This window comes from Neolamprologus multifasciatus, chromosome 22 (genome assembly GCF_963576455.1).
Source record: "Neolamprologus multifasciatus chromosome 22, fNeoMul1.2, whole genome shotgun sequence".
NCBI classification, from domain to species: Eukaryota; Metazoa; Chordata; class Actinopteri; order Cichliformes; family Cichlidae; genus Neolamprologus; species Neolamprologus multifasciatus.
This window is the reverse complement of record NC_140459.1, coordinates 2,456,544-2,469,913: the sequence shown is the minus strand read 5'-3', so window position 1 is coordinate 2,469,913 and position 13,370 is coordinate 2,456,544. Positions and strand designations below refer to the sequence as shown.

The following is a 13,370-nucleotide window of genomic DNA, read 5'->3' as shown; positions in this document are numbered from 1 at the left end:
TCTCGGCTGCCAAAGCAGGGCATCGCGCCACCGAAGGAGCGCGTCTCATTTACATGTTATTGATATGTGGCTCGTCCCACTTCATCTTCACTGGTGGAGTCTTGTCCTAAAGCGCTAACGTGTAGTAAGCATGTTAGATCTGCAGCTGCAACAAATCATATTATATGTAATTAAACTGTGGATATTAGTCACAAAGTGGTTTTCTAACACGATTACAGAACGCTCTGCATCGCAGGAACACGCAGCAAAGAAAAGCCAAAAATCAGACTTCCTTGGCCTTTTTGCAACTTTTGAATTATTTATATTATTTAATTATCGAGTGTTTATGTCTTAGTTTCTGTCCTGTTCTGACATATTACGAAATATCTGCATTTCCATTGTTATTGTCAAATTTTGACCTCCTGGGCAGAAGCATGAAGCCAGCACAGAGGTATTAAGAAGCCAGCTGTCCTTCAGGCGGACTCCACAAGTCAGTCTGTCCCCGGTGCCTCCCACATCAAAATGCCCAATTTCCTGACACGGGGAACTGTAGGCAATCAGAGCTCGCCTCCTCTGACTGAAGCCACCGAGTCTGTTGGTGCCTTAAAGCTTTTTTCATCTGACAAACACTCTGCTGTAGATACAGACATCAGTGAGTCAAATGCTAGCGTGTTATTAGCTGTAATTAGCAGGTATGATTGTTTTTGTCCGTACTTTTTGGGTTACAACTTCTAAGGTTGTAACCTGGTCTGGTTCTTTCTTGCTAGACTTGTACTAGAAAATTAATGCACGAATAAATGAAACATTTCTCAGCGCTTAGGTCTCTACAAGCTTATAAATCTAGAAGTTAATGGTTCGCTTCATTCAGACGGCTGTGTCACTGCCGTACCAGATGATAGTGTCTACACCGTAGCCGTGGCGTGACTCAACTCTGAAGCCATCTGTCCACAGGCAGCTGCGATGCTCAACTCATTGAAGCTCCATTATTTCCCTGTGCCGCTTCATTCAGCGTCCAATAAACCAAAGCCGCCGGGCATCAAGAGCAATTCCACCGTGTGCAGGGTTCTGGCTCTCACTGCTCGGGAGCAGATTCTTGTTCCAGGAGGTTAAAAACTGGGGATTAAAAAGTTTAAGGGATCTTTTCCTTAAAAAAAACTGTAACTGTCTGTGTGTGACACTCACAGCTATTAGAAAATAATCAATAAATACAGTGTTTTGCACTAAAGCTTTAATTTCTGATCTTTGAGCCATGTCTCAATTGCCGGTTTTAGCTAATGGAAGCCATTTAGGTTTAAACACCATAAGTGTGGTTTCATGAGGGAGAAATCCAAACCCATTTCTTTTTAACTGTGATCTTTGGCATCATTCAGCAGAAATCTCTGTGCCCTAACTGCTCATTTAGTGTGTCTCATCCACTTCCAGTTCTCTATTTATTTGCTTTTTGTTAATGTTAGTTTTGTTTCTGATATTTAACAGTAAGTGTCTTTTTTTATATATATATATTCATTACATTTAGCTTCACAAACCTCCAGGATTTGTGCCTCCAGCAGCTACCAGCTGTCAAAAATGTCCTGTAATAAACTGAAGGCTTCTTATGACTTGACCTGAACTTAAAGTCCTCATCTAAGATTAAAGGTGTTTCTTCTGTAACATGGTCAGTGATGTCGACCACTACTGCAAAGCTAGGCATGTTAACACCAGAGTTTATGATGATTTCTCCCCAAGTGGCCACTAAAGGAACTGCAGGTACGGATAGTTTCTTCTCAGCTTCAGTTTTCAGCCCTCGGAGGTTCCCGCTTGGGATGCGTTCCCACATGGATCTAGGGCTTGGCGATTATTTGGATTTATCATAAAAATGATTTAAACAAGACTACCGAGAGTTATTGATTAGTTTTGTCACACTGACTGGCTGTGGTGTGTTTATGTATTTATTAGGGGTGCAACAAGTTCGATACAGTGCTTTCCTCGAACAATACAAAATGTTTTATTTATTTTATCCACTTTTCTTCTGACGATGCTGTCTGTGTTGAGCGCTCAGTGGATCTGCGTTCGACTACTCCGCCTAGGCTGCACTGTCGAGCGCAGATCCACTGAGCGCAACACAAGCTAGCAAGACAGAAGCTAAGCTCGTTGCAACATGGCAAAGTGAACCTCCCCCACCCTCATTCAGATCTGGCGTTTGGAACTATTTTGGTTTTCATGTAGGGTTGCCAACCGTCCCTTAAAAAACGGAATCGTCCCGTATTTAGAAACAAAAGTACACGTCCCGTATTGAGCTGAAAAGGGACGCACTTTGTCCCGTAATACAGTGAGAATCAAAAGTAGTCTATAAGTTTTAATGTAATTAACGCTTTGTTTGAAAACATAATTCCCAGCCCCGCTCCTGCTTTGTGACCAATGAGCTAACAGCACACTTATGACAATTCGAGTATGACAATTCAGATTACCGCTCATCTCATTGGTTGAGGAAAGGTCGCTTGCGGAGAAAATACCGGAAGACAACAGATGACCACAACAAAAAGCATGGCCAACAGGGAAACAAACGCCGACACTGCGGTGCAAGTCTCAGACGACAGTACACCTGAAGCTGGGCAAACACTGTGCGATTTTCAAACTGCACGATTGGCTCGCATGGGTTATGGGTTCGTAGGTCACGATGCAGGTCTCACACTATACCGCCCGATGCTCTGACGCGACCTGAGTCACACTGTGCCTCCATAAAATGAAGGTTATAACAGAAAATCTGTCGCTCGCTCTCCCTCTCTGTCTTTCACTCACACAGACACACACCACCATCAGCTTTGCTAAATTGCTAATGAAAAACATGATCAGCTGTGATTGAGCAGCAATGTAAATCCAACTATTTTCACGGTTGTTGTGGTCGTGATAATTTGGTGATGCCACATCGAAAAGGCTCGGATGAGCTTTCCAAAGTTCTACAAGTTGTGCCTCCATCGCTTGTGTCCAGATCACACGCTGCACTGCTGCTCCGTCTTTTACGTGTTTCCGCGTGCGCAGTGTGAGCGGCTGTGGTGACACCCTCACGAGCGATTGATGATCGTGAGGTGTTAATCGCTTCTCGTTACCCCACGTATACTACACGATGCACGATGAAGGCCAAAATCGGGCCGATCACCAAATTGGTCGCACGACTCAAAAATCGGCTCAAAATGGGCCAAAAATCGCAGAGTGTGAGCCAGGCATTAGACCAGCAATGTTTGTTCCTCTCAGAGAAAGAAAAAAAGGCTGCAAAAGAACAGGGAGGAATGGGAAAAGGAAAACACCTATAAAGCGCACTGCACTGTGTGCCGGCGCACTTTTTCCATAGGCATGCTTCTAATGGTGGGCACATGAAGAACAGGAGGGGCGTGAAAGCTCGGGGAACCCTTAACCAATTTTTGTCCACCAGGCCACGGCAGAAGCAGATATGGTAAACACTGGTTTGTTTGTTTTTAAACCCTCTGGTTAAGGTTAAAATGGGCATGTGCAGTGAATATCAGCGCTATGTGGCCAGAAGTGTGATAATATAATTTATTTTGTGTAATAAACAACTGCAAGGATATATTGCAACAAATAGATGAGTAATACATAAAAGTAATACATAGATGAATAATGATGATGAGTTATGATGCGTAATCATGGGAACAAGTGGGTTTACAAACGGGAGCAGAAGCTGAAATAATGCCTCTACTGAAGCCAATTGCACTAAATGCACTAAATGTGCACTGTTACAAGAATATTTTTCTTTCTATTGTTTTCTATTAATTTATATAATTTTAAGTTAAGCAGGACAGAGTTCTTTTAAAGAAAGATTTACTTTTATTCTCAAAAGTTAAGCATGGAGACCTGTTTTATTGTGTTAATGTTGTCATTTTGAGCTAAAAATAAATGGCTAAATGATTTTTGTTTCCCATGTCTTGATATCACAAAGAATACGCATCTACTTAAATCAAATTCAAGTCAAATGGTTAAAAAAATAATTTCACACACAAAAAAAGAGCTAAAAAATTCACCACACTGGGAAGGGTGAAGACAACTGGGTCGCCCGGCCCTGGCCACGAGGTGTCCCTTATTTATTTCTCAGGGAGTTGGCAACCCTATTTTCATGTGACGTATGACCCTGAAGGTAAGCGCGTCATGGACTAAAGTATAACAGTATGTCGGATGTGCCACGCAATGCTCAATTGGTGGGAACTAGTGTGTTAGCACAGTTAGCTTGTTAACATATTGACACTGTCCAGCCCCACACACGGGGCGATCCACGGAGATTTGCCGCGTTATGGCGTTAATGTCATTTTAACAAGATTAACGCTGACAGCACTAGTGGGAACACAACGAATATGACTGCACGTTTACTCCGACATCATCCTCCTGCAAAGACAAGTGGAAGCAGACAAAAACAACAAGCACGCATGCTACAAACTTTCCCCGAGTCATTTAGACAGCCGTTAGCACATGATTCTCCTTATGGGGACCTGATATGTTTAATATGCTGCTGAGAATATAGCCCAGAAGAAGCGTATAGTATAGCTTTTATTTTGGAAAGAGACATTTCTCTGTAATATGTGGGAACTAGTGCGTTAGCGCAGTTAGCTTGTTAAGGTGTTGACACCGTCCAGCCCCACGCACGGGGCGATCTCACGGTAACTCGTTAACGGAGATTTGCCGCGTTATGGCGTTAATGTCATTTTAACGAGATTAACGCTGACAGCAATAGTGGGAACACAACGAATATGAACTGTGACACCAAAGTATCGAACAGAACCGTGAATTTTGTGTATCTTGCACTCCTAATATTTATGTATTTATATTTCGGTTTTAGATCAACAATTGTTCTGTAATCTTAATATTAACCAAAATATTCTTCGTAGTAGTCTTTCTGATTTTTGTTGTTGGTTCCTGTTGTTCTGGTCTGAAGTCATGTTTCTGCTTTGGCGTTTTGTCTGTACAGTTTAGCTCTTCTTGTGTCATCGCACTCTGACTCTCAGCTGTGTGTTTGACTGTCTACCCTGCAGTTTACCTTTAAGCCTCGTTGTTCCAGCGCAGGTGGATCAAACTTAATATTCCAGACCTGCGTGGAGCCTCTGTCAAAACAAGATTGTGTTTCTGGATCACATAAATACTTTATGAGACCGCGTTTGCATTTACAAAGAGGTTGGAGTAAAAAAGGGAGTGCAGCTGGAGGTGGTTCATTCCAACTGTGTGACACTGTGACAGTTTAGAGACTTGCTGCCTTTTTCATCAGGCTGGGCTGAAATTGATTTGTTAAGGCCCACAGTGCTGCTCTGACTGACACGTATAAGAATTTCTTTCTGTTTTTTTTTTTAGAAAGTGGAAGTTTTGCGAATGGAGTCGGGCCAGACTCTGCATGCTCAGAATGCAAACTGGCCCAGCAGACAGACAGCAGAGAGAGCTCAACCTTTAAAGATTTCTCCTACGCACAATACAACAATAGCTCTGGTTACCTGGAGCGAAATGAGCTCTGTGTTCAATCATATGTAAAATACGAACATTTCCCTTCACAGAGCCACTCAGAGCATTCACAGCATGCAGATCAAATAACAGACGAGTGTTTCTTAACTGTATCATAAGGCTCGGCTGATATATGTTCAGTTTACTGAGAGAAGATTTGGCTTCTTTCTAACCAATAGAATGTGAGGAGCTTGAATTTGTCAAGATTTTCTTTTATTATGTTGCCACAACCAGACGACATCATCCTTTTCAGTTTGCTCCAATTGGATTTTGTTGGAAAATACTGTCATCATACATAAAATATATATATGTGTATCATAGAGTTTAATAACAGAAGGGGGAAGAGTGTGGAAGAGAAGGTGATGCTTTAAGATGAGCGGAGGGGAAATGAGCCAGAGCTTCTGGAGAATAAAAACAAAGAGAGCTCCACTGGGTTTCGGATTCAAAGAACAAAAACAAAAATAAATAATATAAGTCACCATATAAGTATAATTTATGAACAGCAGATGTGGGGAGACAAACAACAGCAGAGAAATCGAGAGAAGCAGAGATGAGGAGAGAGGAAAGATGTCCACGGGGTAAAGGAGGAGATTAGATTGTCTTCAGTGTGAGATCATCGGTTTTAATAAAAGACTCTGCTCGCCCACAGGTGAGGAGGACACCTGGACACAATTAACCTCTGCAGCACTTTGAAGCCTCACAGTCCACTGCAGCCACTCTCCCCACTTCACCTCTATTAAAAAGGCTAATACTATTTTTTTGCTAGCTCGCGCTTTAGAAATCTTAATTCTCTTTGTTAACTCATTTTTAAATCCACCCTTGTTAGACTCTAAATCCACGGCTCAGAGGAAGCCGACACACGAGACAGGAGCTCAAAGAATGGAAAATAAAAAATGAGAATAAAATATTAACAATCAAAAAAACAAGTATTTGGAACACAAAGCACAAAAAAGGAGACGAGTCAGAAAGACCAACAAAGCCACCAGTGAGCTGTTGGACTGAAGATCAAGCGAAAAAGAAACAAAAACTGGTTTGATTTGAATTAAAAAAACAAACAAATTTGATTTAATTTTAAACACATATGACCTGCTAATTAGGGCTGGGTATCGTCACTGATTTCTAGAATCGATTCTATTCCGATTCACAAGGTCCTGAATCGATTCGATCCACGATTCGATTCAATTCGATTTGAATCTGGGAAATTTTGACAGTCAGAAATATTATAATTCAGATCAGTACATTTACATATTTACATATTTTTGTATCTACAAAAAAGGAAGCTGACACTTTCCAGACTTGATCAAAGGTGTGTCACAGCAGAGAAGATAAAACAGAAAAACATGAAGGTGATTTTCCTGTTCTGGGATTTTATAAAAATATTCTGCAGTACATCAAAAACAAAAGAAAACCATTAATCAACTTATGAACATTACCTCTGATGTTAAAGCGGTTTTATTAAAGACACAGCGTTTTGCATTTTGCATAATTTTAAAAAGTTTAAATTTGTTCAGTGTTGAACGGCAGAAATTAGGTTTTCTTTTCGGAAGTAAGTAAAAGGAAAAAAAAAAACATCGGCCGACAGCCTGTAAACAACGGTAGACTTGTGCGTAACAAGCAAGCAAATAATGCAGAAGACAGATTTCGGGGATAGATGGGAAACTTCTTGAAGTACACTGAGAGAGAGAGAGAGCTGTGCATGAAGTGTGATTTTATTGTGGTGGAAGCAAAACAGCAAAAGTCAGAGGGAGTCCATGACGATGTTTATGTGAAGCGTAGTTTGGATCTTCTTTTGCTGCTGGTTCAGTCAATATTGTTTGGAGAGACATCAAACTAACAGCTTTAGAATTAGCGAGAAAACGACGTGAACACAAAGCGCGGGCCCGCCGACAGATCAGAATCAGCGAGCTGTCGGCTTTCAGCCCCGACCGTGTCCGTGCTGTAGGGTGAGAAAACCGACATCTCACTGATTCTGATCCGCGGGTCGGCGCTTTGTGTTTACGTCTTTGTGCAGAAGCCTGTTCCTGCTCTCAGTTACTGTTTTAAATGTTTGGTGGTTGTCGAAATGTTGTGAGATTTCACCTGAGATTCTGGCATTTTGGGCAAAAATACATTTATATAAAAAAATCGATTCAGGATTTTAATGAATCGATATCACGTTATCCAAGCCAGAATCGATTTTAATCGATGAATCGATGATTAAAACCCACCCCTACTGCTAATGTAAACACAGTCAAGTTATAAAGAAATTAGTCAATTACAGTTAAAAAGTCTCCCATGGAAACTTGTGTCAGTCACAAAACCTACGATCATTTTAAGCATCTCCTTATAGCACGTTATCACTTATTTATTGTCATTTGACCTTCAGATCAGACTTTGAAGGAGAGGTCAGAGGTCAAATGTGACATGATCATTTAAATCTATATGGTACTTCCTTAATGTTGACAATAAACGCAACATGTTATGTCAGTTTTCGACCAATAAATCTTCAGGTTGACCTTGATGACCTCAGTGGACGAAGATGAATTGTTAACACGGCTCCTCGACGCCCCTGCAGCGTTTAATCAGAATTCATTCAAAAGTTTTGAGAGTGTGTTTAAAGACTGGATGCAAATACAGAAAAAACATCAACAAACAGAGAGAAGAATGCAGAATGCTTGAAGACACTCTCAGTCGCAGTCCGTCACCTCGATCATGCTGTGAAGGAAGAGGGAGGGTAACGAGAACGATCAAAGAAACAATCATTTAGACGCAAATGTATCTGCACATGGACACAAATTATAATCAAATCACTGAAGACGTGCACAAGTTTTTTGGGTTTGCAGAAACATCATTTCTCTATCTTTTAAAGCAAACTCGAGGTCCTGTTAAATCGAGAAACCTCAGCAGTCACGTTATCCTGCTGTTACATCTGATCTACATGAAGTGATCCTGCAGTGAGCGTATGTGCTGCAACAGCTACAAAAATCCACACGTTTAACATTACAAAGCAAAACTGGACGATGAGCTGTGGAAACTATGGAGATTAGAAAGAAGAAAACGTCCGAGTGCAGTTTCTGTTTGACTGGCAGCTGAACTTTGGGAGGTGAAATGTCACATCAGTGCAGAGAGACCGAGGATGGGGAAATGTCTGAATGTTAAAGTCAAACTTTCAAAAGTGTCCTGACTCTGGTATTTCTGTGCTTGCAGAGAACAGTGCCCACTGGTCAGAACAGCCTGGTTCTGCAGCCTCTGCTGTCAGACTCAGAGTACAAAGTCTCCATCACTCCTGTTTACCCCGAGGGAGACGGACCGGCAGCCGCCGCGACGGGACGGACGCGTGAGTCATATTGATGCTGAGTCCGCTTGACTTTTGTTTCTTTCTCTTTCTTTTCTTCACGCTCGGCTCTTTTTAAGTTGTCTGCAGTATCGTGTTTTATCATTAACCTGTGATCAGGACCTCAGAGCAGAGCTGAAGTTCCACTTGACAACTTATCTGCTGTCAAACACAAGCATACACATTAGAGCAGGAAACAGCGATACAAGAAGAAAGACAGACTTTTTTGATTCTGTAAATGATGGATATACAACATGATGATACATGCAGGCCCTCAAAGCCTGCTTGTGCATCTCTACACTGTTTACAGGATGGATGGTTTGGTTTACAGGAAGTCCTGCTCTAACGTTTGAGTCTGGAGCACATGCTCCTCTCCTCAGCCCGGCTCTGATGAGGTTTCTTCCTTCCCACTGTCACCAAGTGCTTGCTCATAGGGAATTGTTTGATTGTTGGGGTTTTCTCTGCACTGTTGCAGGTCTTTACTGTACAATATGAAGCACCGTGTGGTGACTGCTGTTGTGATTTGTTGATGAGTTTATTTAAGACTGTTAGAATTGGTTGTTATCATCACTGTCAGTTTGAGACACAGACTTTTGAAGGACAGCAGCAAGTGGTCAGACGTGAATAATAACCACACTGGAAAAGACCCAGAGGTGCACAAATATGTAACCTACAGGTAGGGGTGGGCGATATAAACGATATACGATAGAAACGATATAAATTTGGCCAACGATAGAGATTTTGACTATATCACTCTATCATGATAGCGCATGTTGATGATGTCATCAAGCTGCGCCTGTTTTGGTCGAAAGCATCAACGGCTAAAACCATTATCATCTGCAAATTATGCCGACAGTCACAGCAAAGAGATGAAGCACTCTTGAAATATGGGGAAAGCCAAAACCTGCGCTTCCTCCACTTCTGTAACATTGATTGATTAATGTTGAATTCTCTCGCAGCTGCTCTGTTCCCATGTTGTTGCAGTATATTAATGACTAACCTCGTGTTGTGGATGGATTATCTCAGTTGTTCTCCTGACTGAAGTTTGGTCCTTTTACAGCATCCTGCTATGTGATTGCATTTGTCCCTAATCATCAGAATCCCTCACGTTAACTTTTATCGAGTGGAAAAAAAGTTAGCGTTTATCCTCCAGCTTCACTGTGCTAATGTTATGCTAACATAGCTGTGTAGCTAGCAATCACGTAGCACAACATTATATACCAGCTAGTCCAACTTCAGTAACCCTACAAACGTCACTGCTGTTTAGTTTTCTGTCTTCATTTATGTTGGAAGTGATAGCAGAGCTGTACGTTTGAATTAGTTTCAAAAATCTCAGTCAGAACATGGTATGAAATGTTTAGGTGGAAACTAGCGAGCTAACTTCCTGCTAACTTCTAACTCCGTTAAATTTAATAAATTCTGTTTTCATGGATGTTAAACTTAATTGTTACACCCGATAAAGCAGCAACGCTGATGATTTTATCAAAGATGAAAGAATTTAGACCGTTTTTAACTCTTAGTGTTCGTTTGACTTTGGGACCTGAAGCAGACAGAGTTTTGGACCCAGATTACTCCAAAGCTTTTCACTACAGCAGCCGTAATGCTCTGACAATCCATCAAGCAGTCTGGCTTACCAAAGTTGTACTAAAACATCTTTTAACCGATTTCTGCGGAAATCGGTTAAAAGATGTCAGTAAGCACAACCAGAATTCATACATAAGGCACACTCTCGATTTTTGAGAACATTAAAGGATTTTTATTGTGGAAAATACGTGATACAGAAGAAAAGAATATATCACGATATATATCGTTACCACACATGCTTCAAATTATATCGCAATATAAATTTTAGGCCATATCGCCCAGCCCTACCTAGAGGGGAAAGAACATTGTGGAACCTCTTAGTATCATTTAGCTCTGAGTGTTCAGGCAGAGTCAAAAAGAGCTATATCATTATTATTATTGTTATTATTATTAGAACCAGTCCATTTACCGTTTTATTGTTTCTTTTCTATGCTTATTTATTCATTCAGCAAGTTATTATTATCATATCTGATCTAAGTTGTACTCACATTTGTTCAGCTTCTTGTGTCTAAAAATACTGGCATAGTGTAGAAAAAGAAGAAACATGTGGAGGAAAAACTTGATGTTGTCCTCCCAGCTGACTGTAGGAGTAGTTTGTTATAGTTGGACAAATAAGCTCAGCTGGGATTTAAAAGTAGAGCTGAGAAGCTGCTGTGGATCAGAGTGCCACACTCGTGACCCTCCGACACACTCTGGCATCTTTGCGCTCTGATCTCCGGCACAGTCCTGCTGCTGTGGACAGACTGAAGCATTATTGGATTTGTGCTGGGAAAATGTTGTCATGAGGCTAAAATGACAGGACAGACAGGAAGAAGGATGAAAGTGAACTTTCACGATGATCCCTGTTGATCTGATAGAGTTTATTTCTACATTCAGTAGCAGTTTTCAGGATTCCTCTTTCAGCCTCTGTTTATTTATCGTTATTATTCCTTTTTGTCCTCTTTGAAAAGTGGAAACATCTCAAGTGAAACAAACAGAGAAACACCCTCAAATTCTGTGCATGTTGTGAGTGTGACAGTGGCATGATTCGAATATTAACCCTTTAAAACCGGTCAGAGCAGCACGCTCCATTTTGCGCAACATCTTTTAAATCCCGGTAGCTCTGCAACCACGTGAGCTAGCACAATAATCTTTTTTGCATATGAAACCGGAGGAGTTGTACTTACATCTTATGCCATCAGCTTGTCCTCGGTCACAGTTTCCTTCCACATATAACTTTGCAAAAACTGCATAAAAAGCACTTGCAGCAACAAAAACATAATATTCCAGAAACACGCTTTGCTGATCCGATCAGCTGTTCATAACACTTCATACATTGAAACAGACATCAGCACGAACGATCGCATGTCCGCCATGACCTGCCCAAGACAGGAAGTGACGTCATTTTCGCGGAAATGTAGTTTTTTTTTTACCATCAAGGCCTCATGAGCATATACTGGTGTTTTTAAAAGTTATCTTTGACTTTCTGACTTTCTGTGTGGTTTCTGGGATGCTTAGGACTCATATTGCACTGCTGGAAATAGTTTATTTTGATGCATATGCTGCTTTTTTGCAAATTTGCATTATAATATTTATTTTTGTTTTTCCTGCAGTGTATAAAAATTGGTGTATTTCAAAAATAAAACTATGAAGACACTCAAAATAAATTTCCTGTGGTGGGAAACTATTTTGTGCAACTTTTTTGTATTTACAGTTTTGAGGGATAAGCCTCTTAAATTTCTCTAACTAGAAATATATGTTAAAAAAAACAAAAACGATTTTCAATTTTTTTGTAGTTTATTGCACTTTTTGGCAATTTATGTAATTTCTATGCACTTAATGCAGACATATTATTAAAATCTGGGCTGTAATGGTTGTATTGATGTATAGCAACTTGAAATGCTCCCAAAAATGGCTCCACAGCATGTAAACATATAATATCAGCTCTGGCGGACTTGGTTCTATGGTAGGTCTTAAAGGGTTAAATGATTAAATATGTGAACCTAAAGTCAATCCAGAGGAAAGGCAACAAAGCATGTGTTCGACTAGCCTGTGTCATCCTGACTTTAAAGTTTCTTTGCCACCACAGATTAAAAAGATGACCTTCCTCAGTCTGTCCTCACTGTGCCGTCAAGTTTTGTTGTTGTTGTTTTAGGACCTGGTTTCATTTTTAGTTTCTATTTCTTTTGGTTTGTGTTTACATTTATCATGGTTTGGATAAAAATACACAATTTGAAGAATAGTCAGTAGTTGATGCCGTCTTTGGTGATGTATGAGCAGCTCTCAGGATTATGTTGCTTCCTTCAAGTCGTGTTGTTGCTGCTCCTGGATCTCCAGTGTGGTGAATGTTGACCTCGTGCTCCAGTCTCCATTTAGCTCGGTCCCAACTCTCCAGTTTAATAACGCTTTTCACTGTGGGCCAGCAGAGCTGTTGCACACTTCAACAATGGCCAGGCTTTAAAAAATAAACGGCTCAGTGGTTTAAATCAAACAGAAAACAAAGGACCAATAATGTGTTGTCCTATCTCAGCATGTTATAATATTACACTAAGTTTCAGTACATAATGATTTAATTATGCCAACAGATAAGTCATTGAAGAAAGCCATATGTTCAGCATAATTCAAACCAAGTACATGAAGCAAAGTTTGGATCTGAAAGGCCAAAAACATTCTGGGAGGTAAAAAATCCTCCAATCCTGGAGGTGTTGGGGGTCAGCGAGCACCAGGAGACAGGCCAGGACAAAGCAGCGCTGTGGTTCGCAATTAAAAGATAGTGGAAATGTCATGTTCACAACCACAAGGGTGCAAAAAAGTGAGCATTTTCAGGATCAAGCGTGGAAACGACTTCGCTGATTTGGAAAAGTTTGCTAATGGGACCCATAACGAGGTGCTGGTGTCTCGGGTGTTTGCGCCTCCTGAGAGGAGAATCTGTTGTGGGTGAGTTGAGGAAGAAAGATGCATTTCTGCCCACAGTGGCTGTCACTTCCTTAAAGTCTCATTACTGTGAAACAAACACAACAATTTAAGCCGAGCAGCAAAGTGT

At 40.8% G+C, this 13,370-nt stretch overlaps 1 protein-coding gene across 7 annotated transcripts in view; it reads left to right on the top strand.

The window, feature by feature from the left end:
• The window catches only part of col14a1b (collagen, type XIV, alpha 1b), a 209,136-nt gene that overhangs the window by 106,635 nt on the left and 89,131 nt on the right, over nt 1-13,370 (top strand). For all 7 annotated transcript variants that reach the window (XM_085149183.1, XM_085149181.1, XM_085149180.1 and 4 more), the window contains one exon: nt 8,638-8,767. In XM_085149183.1, coding sequence (XP_085005309.1) covers nt 8,638-8,767 — 130 coding nt within the window. The remainder of the gene's footprint in view (nt 1-8,637; nt 8,768-13,370) is intronic.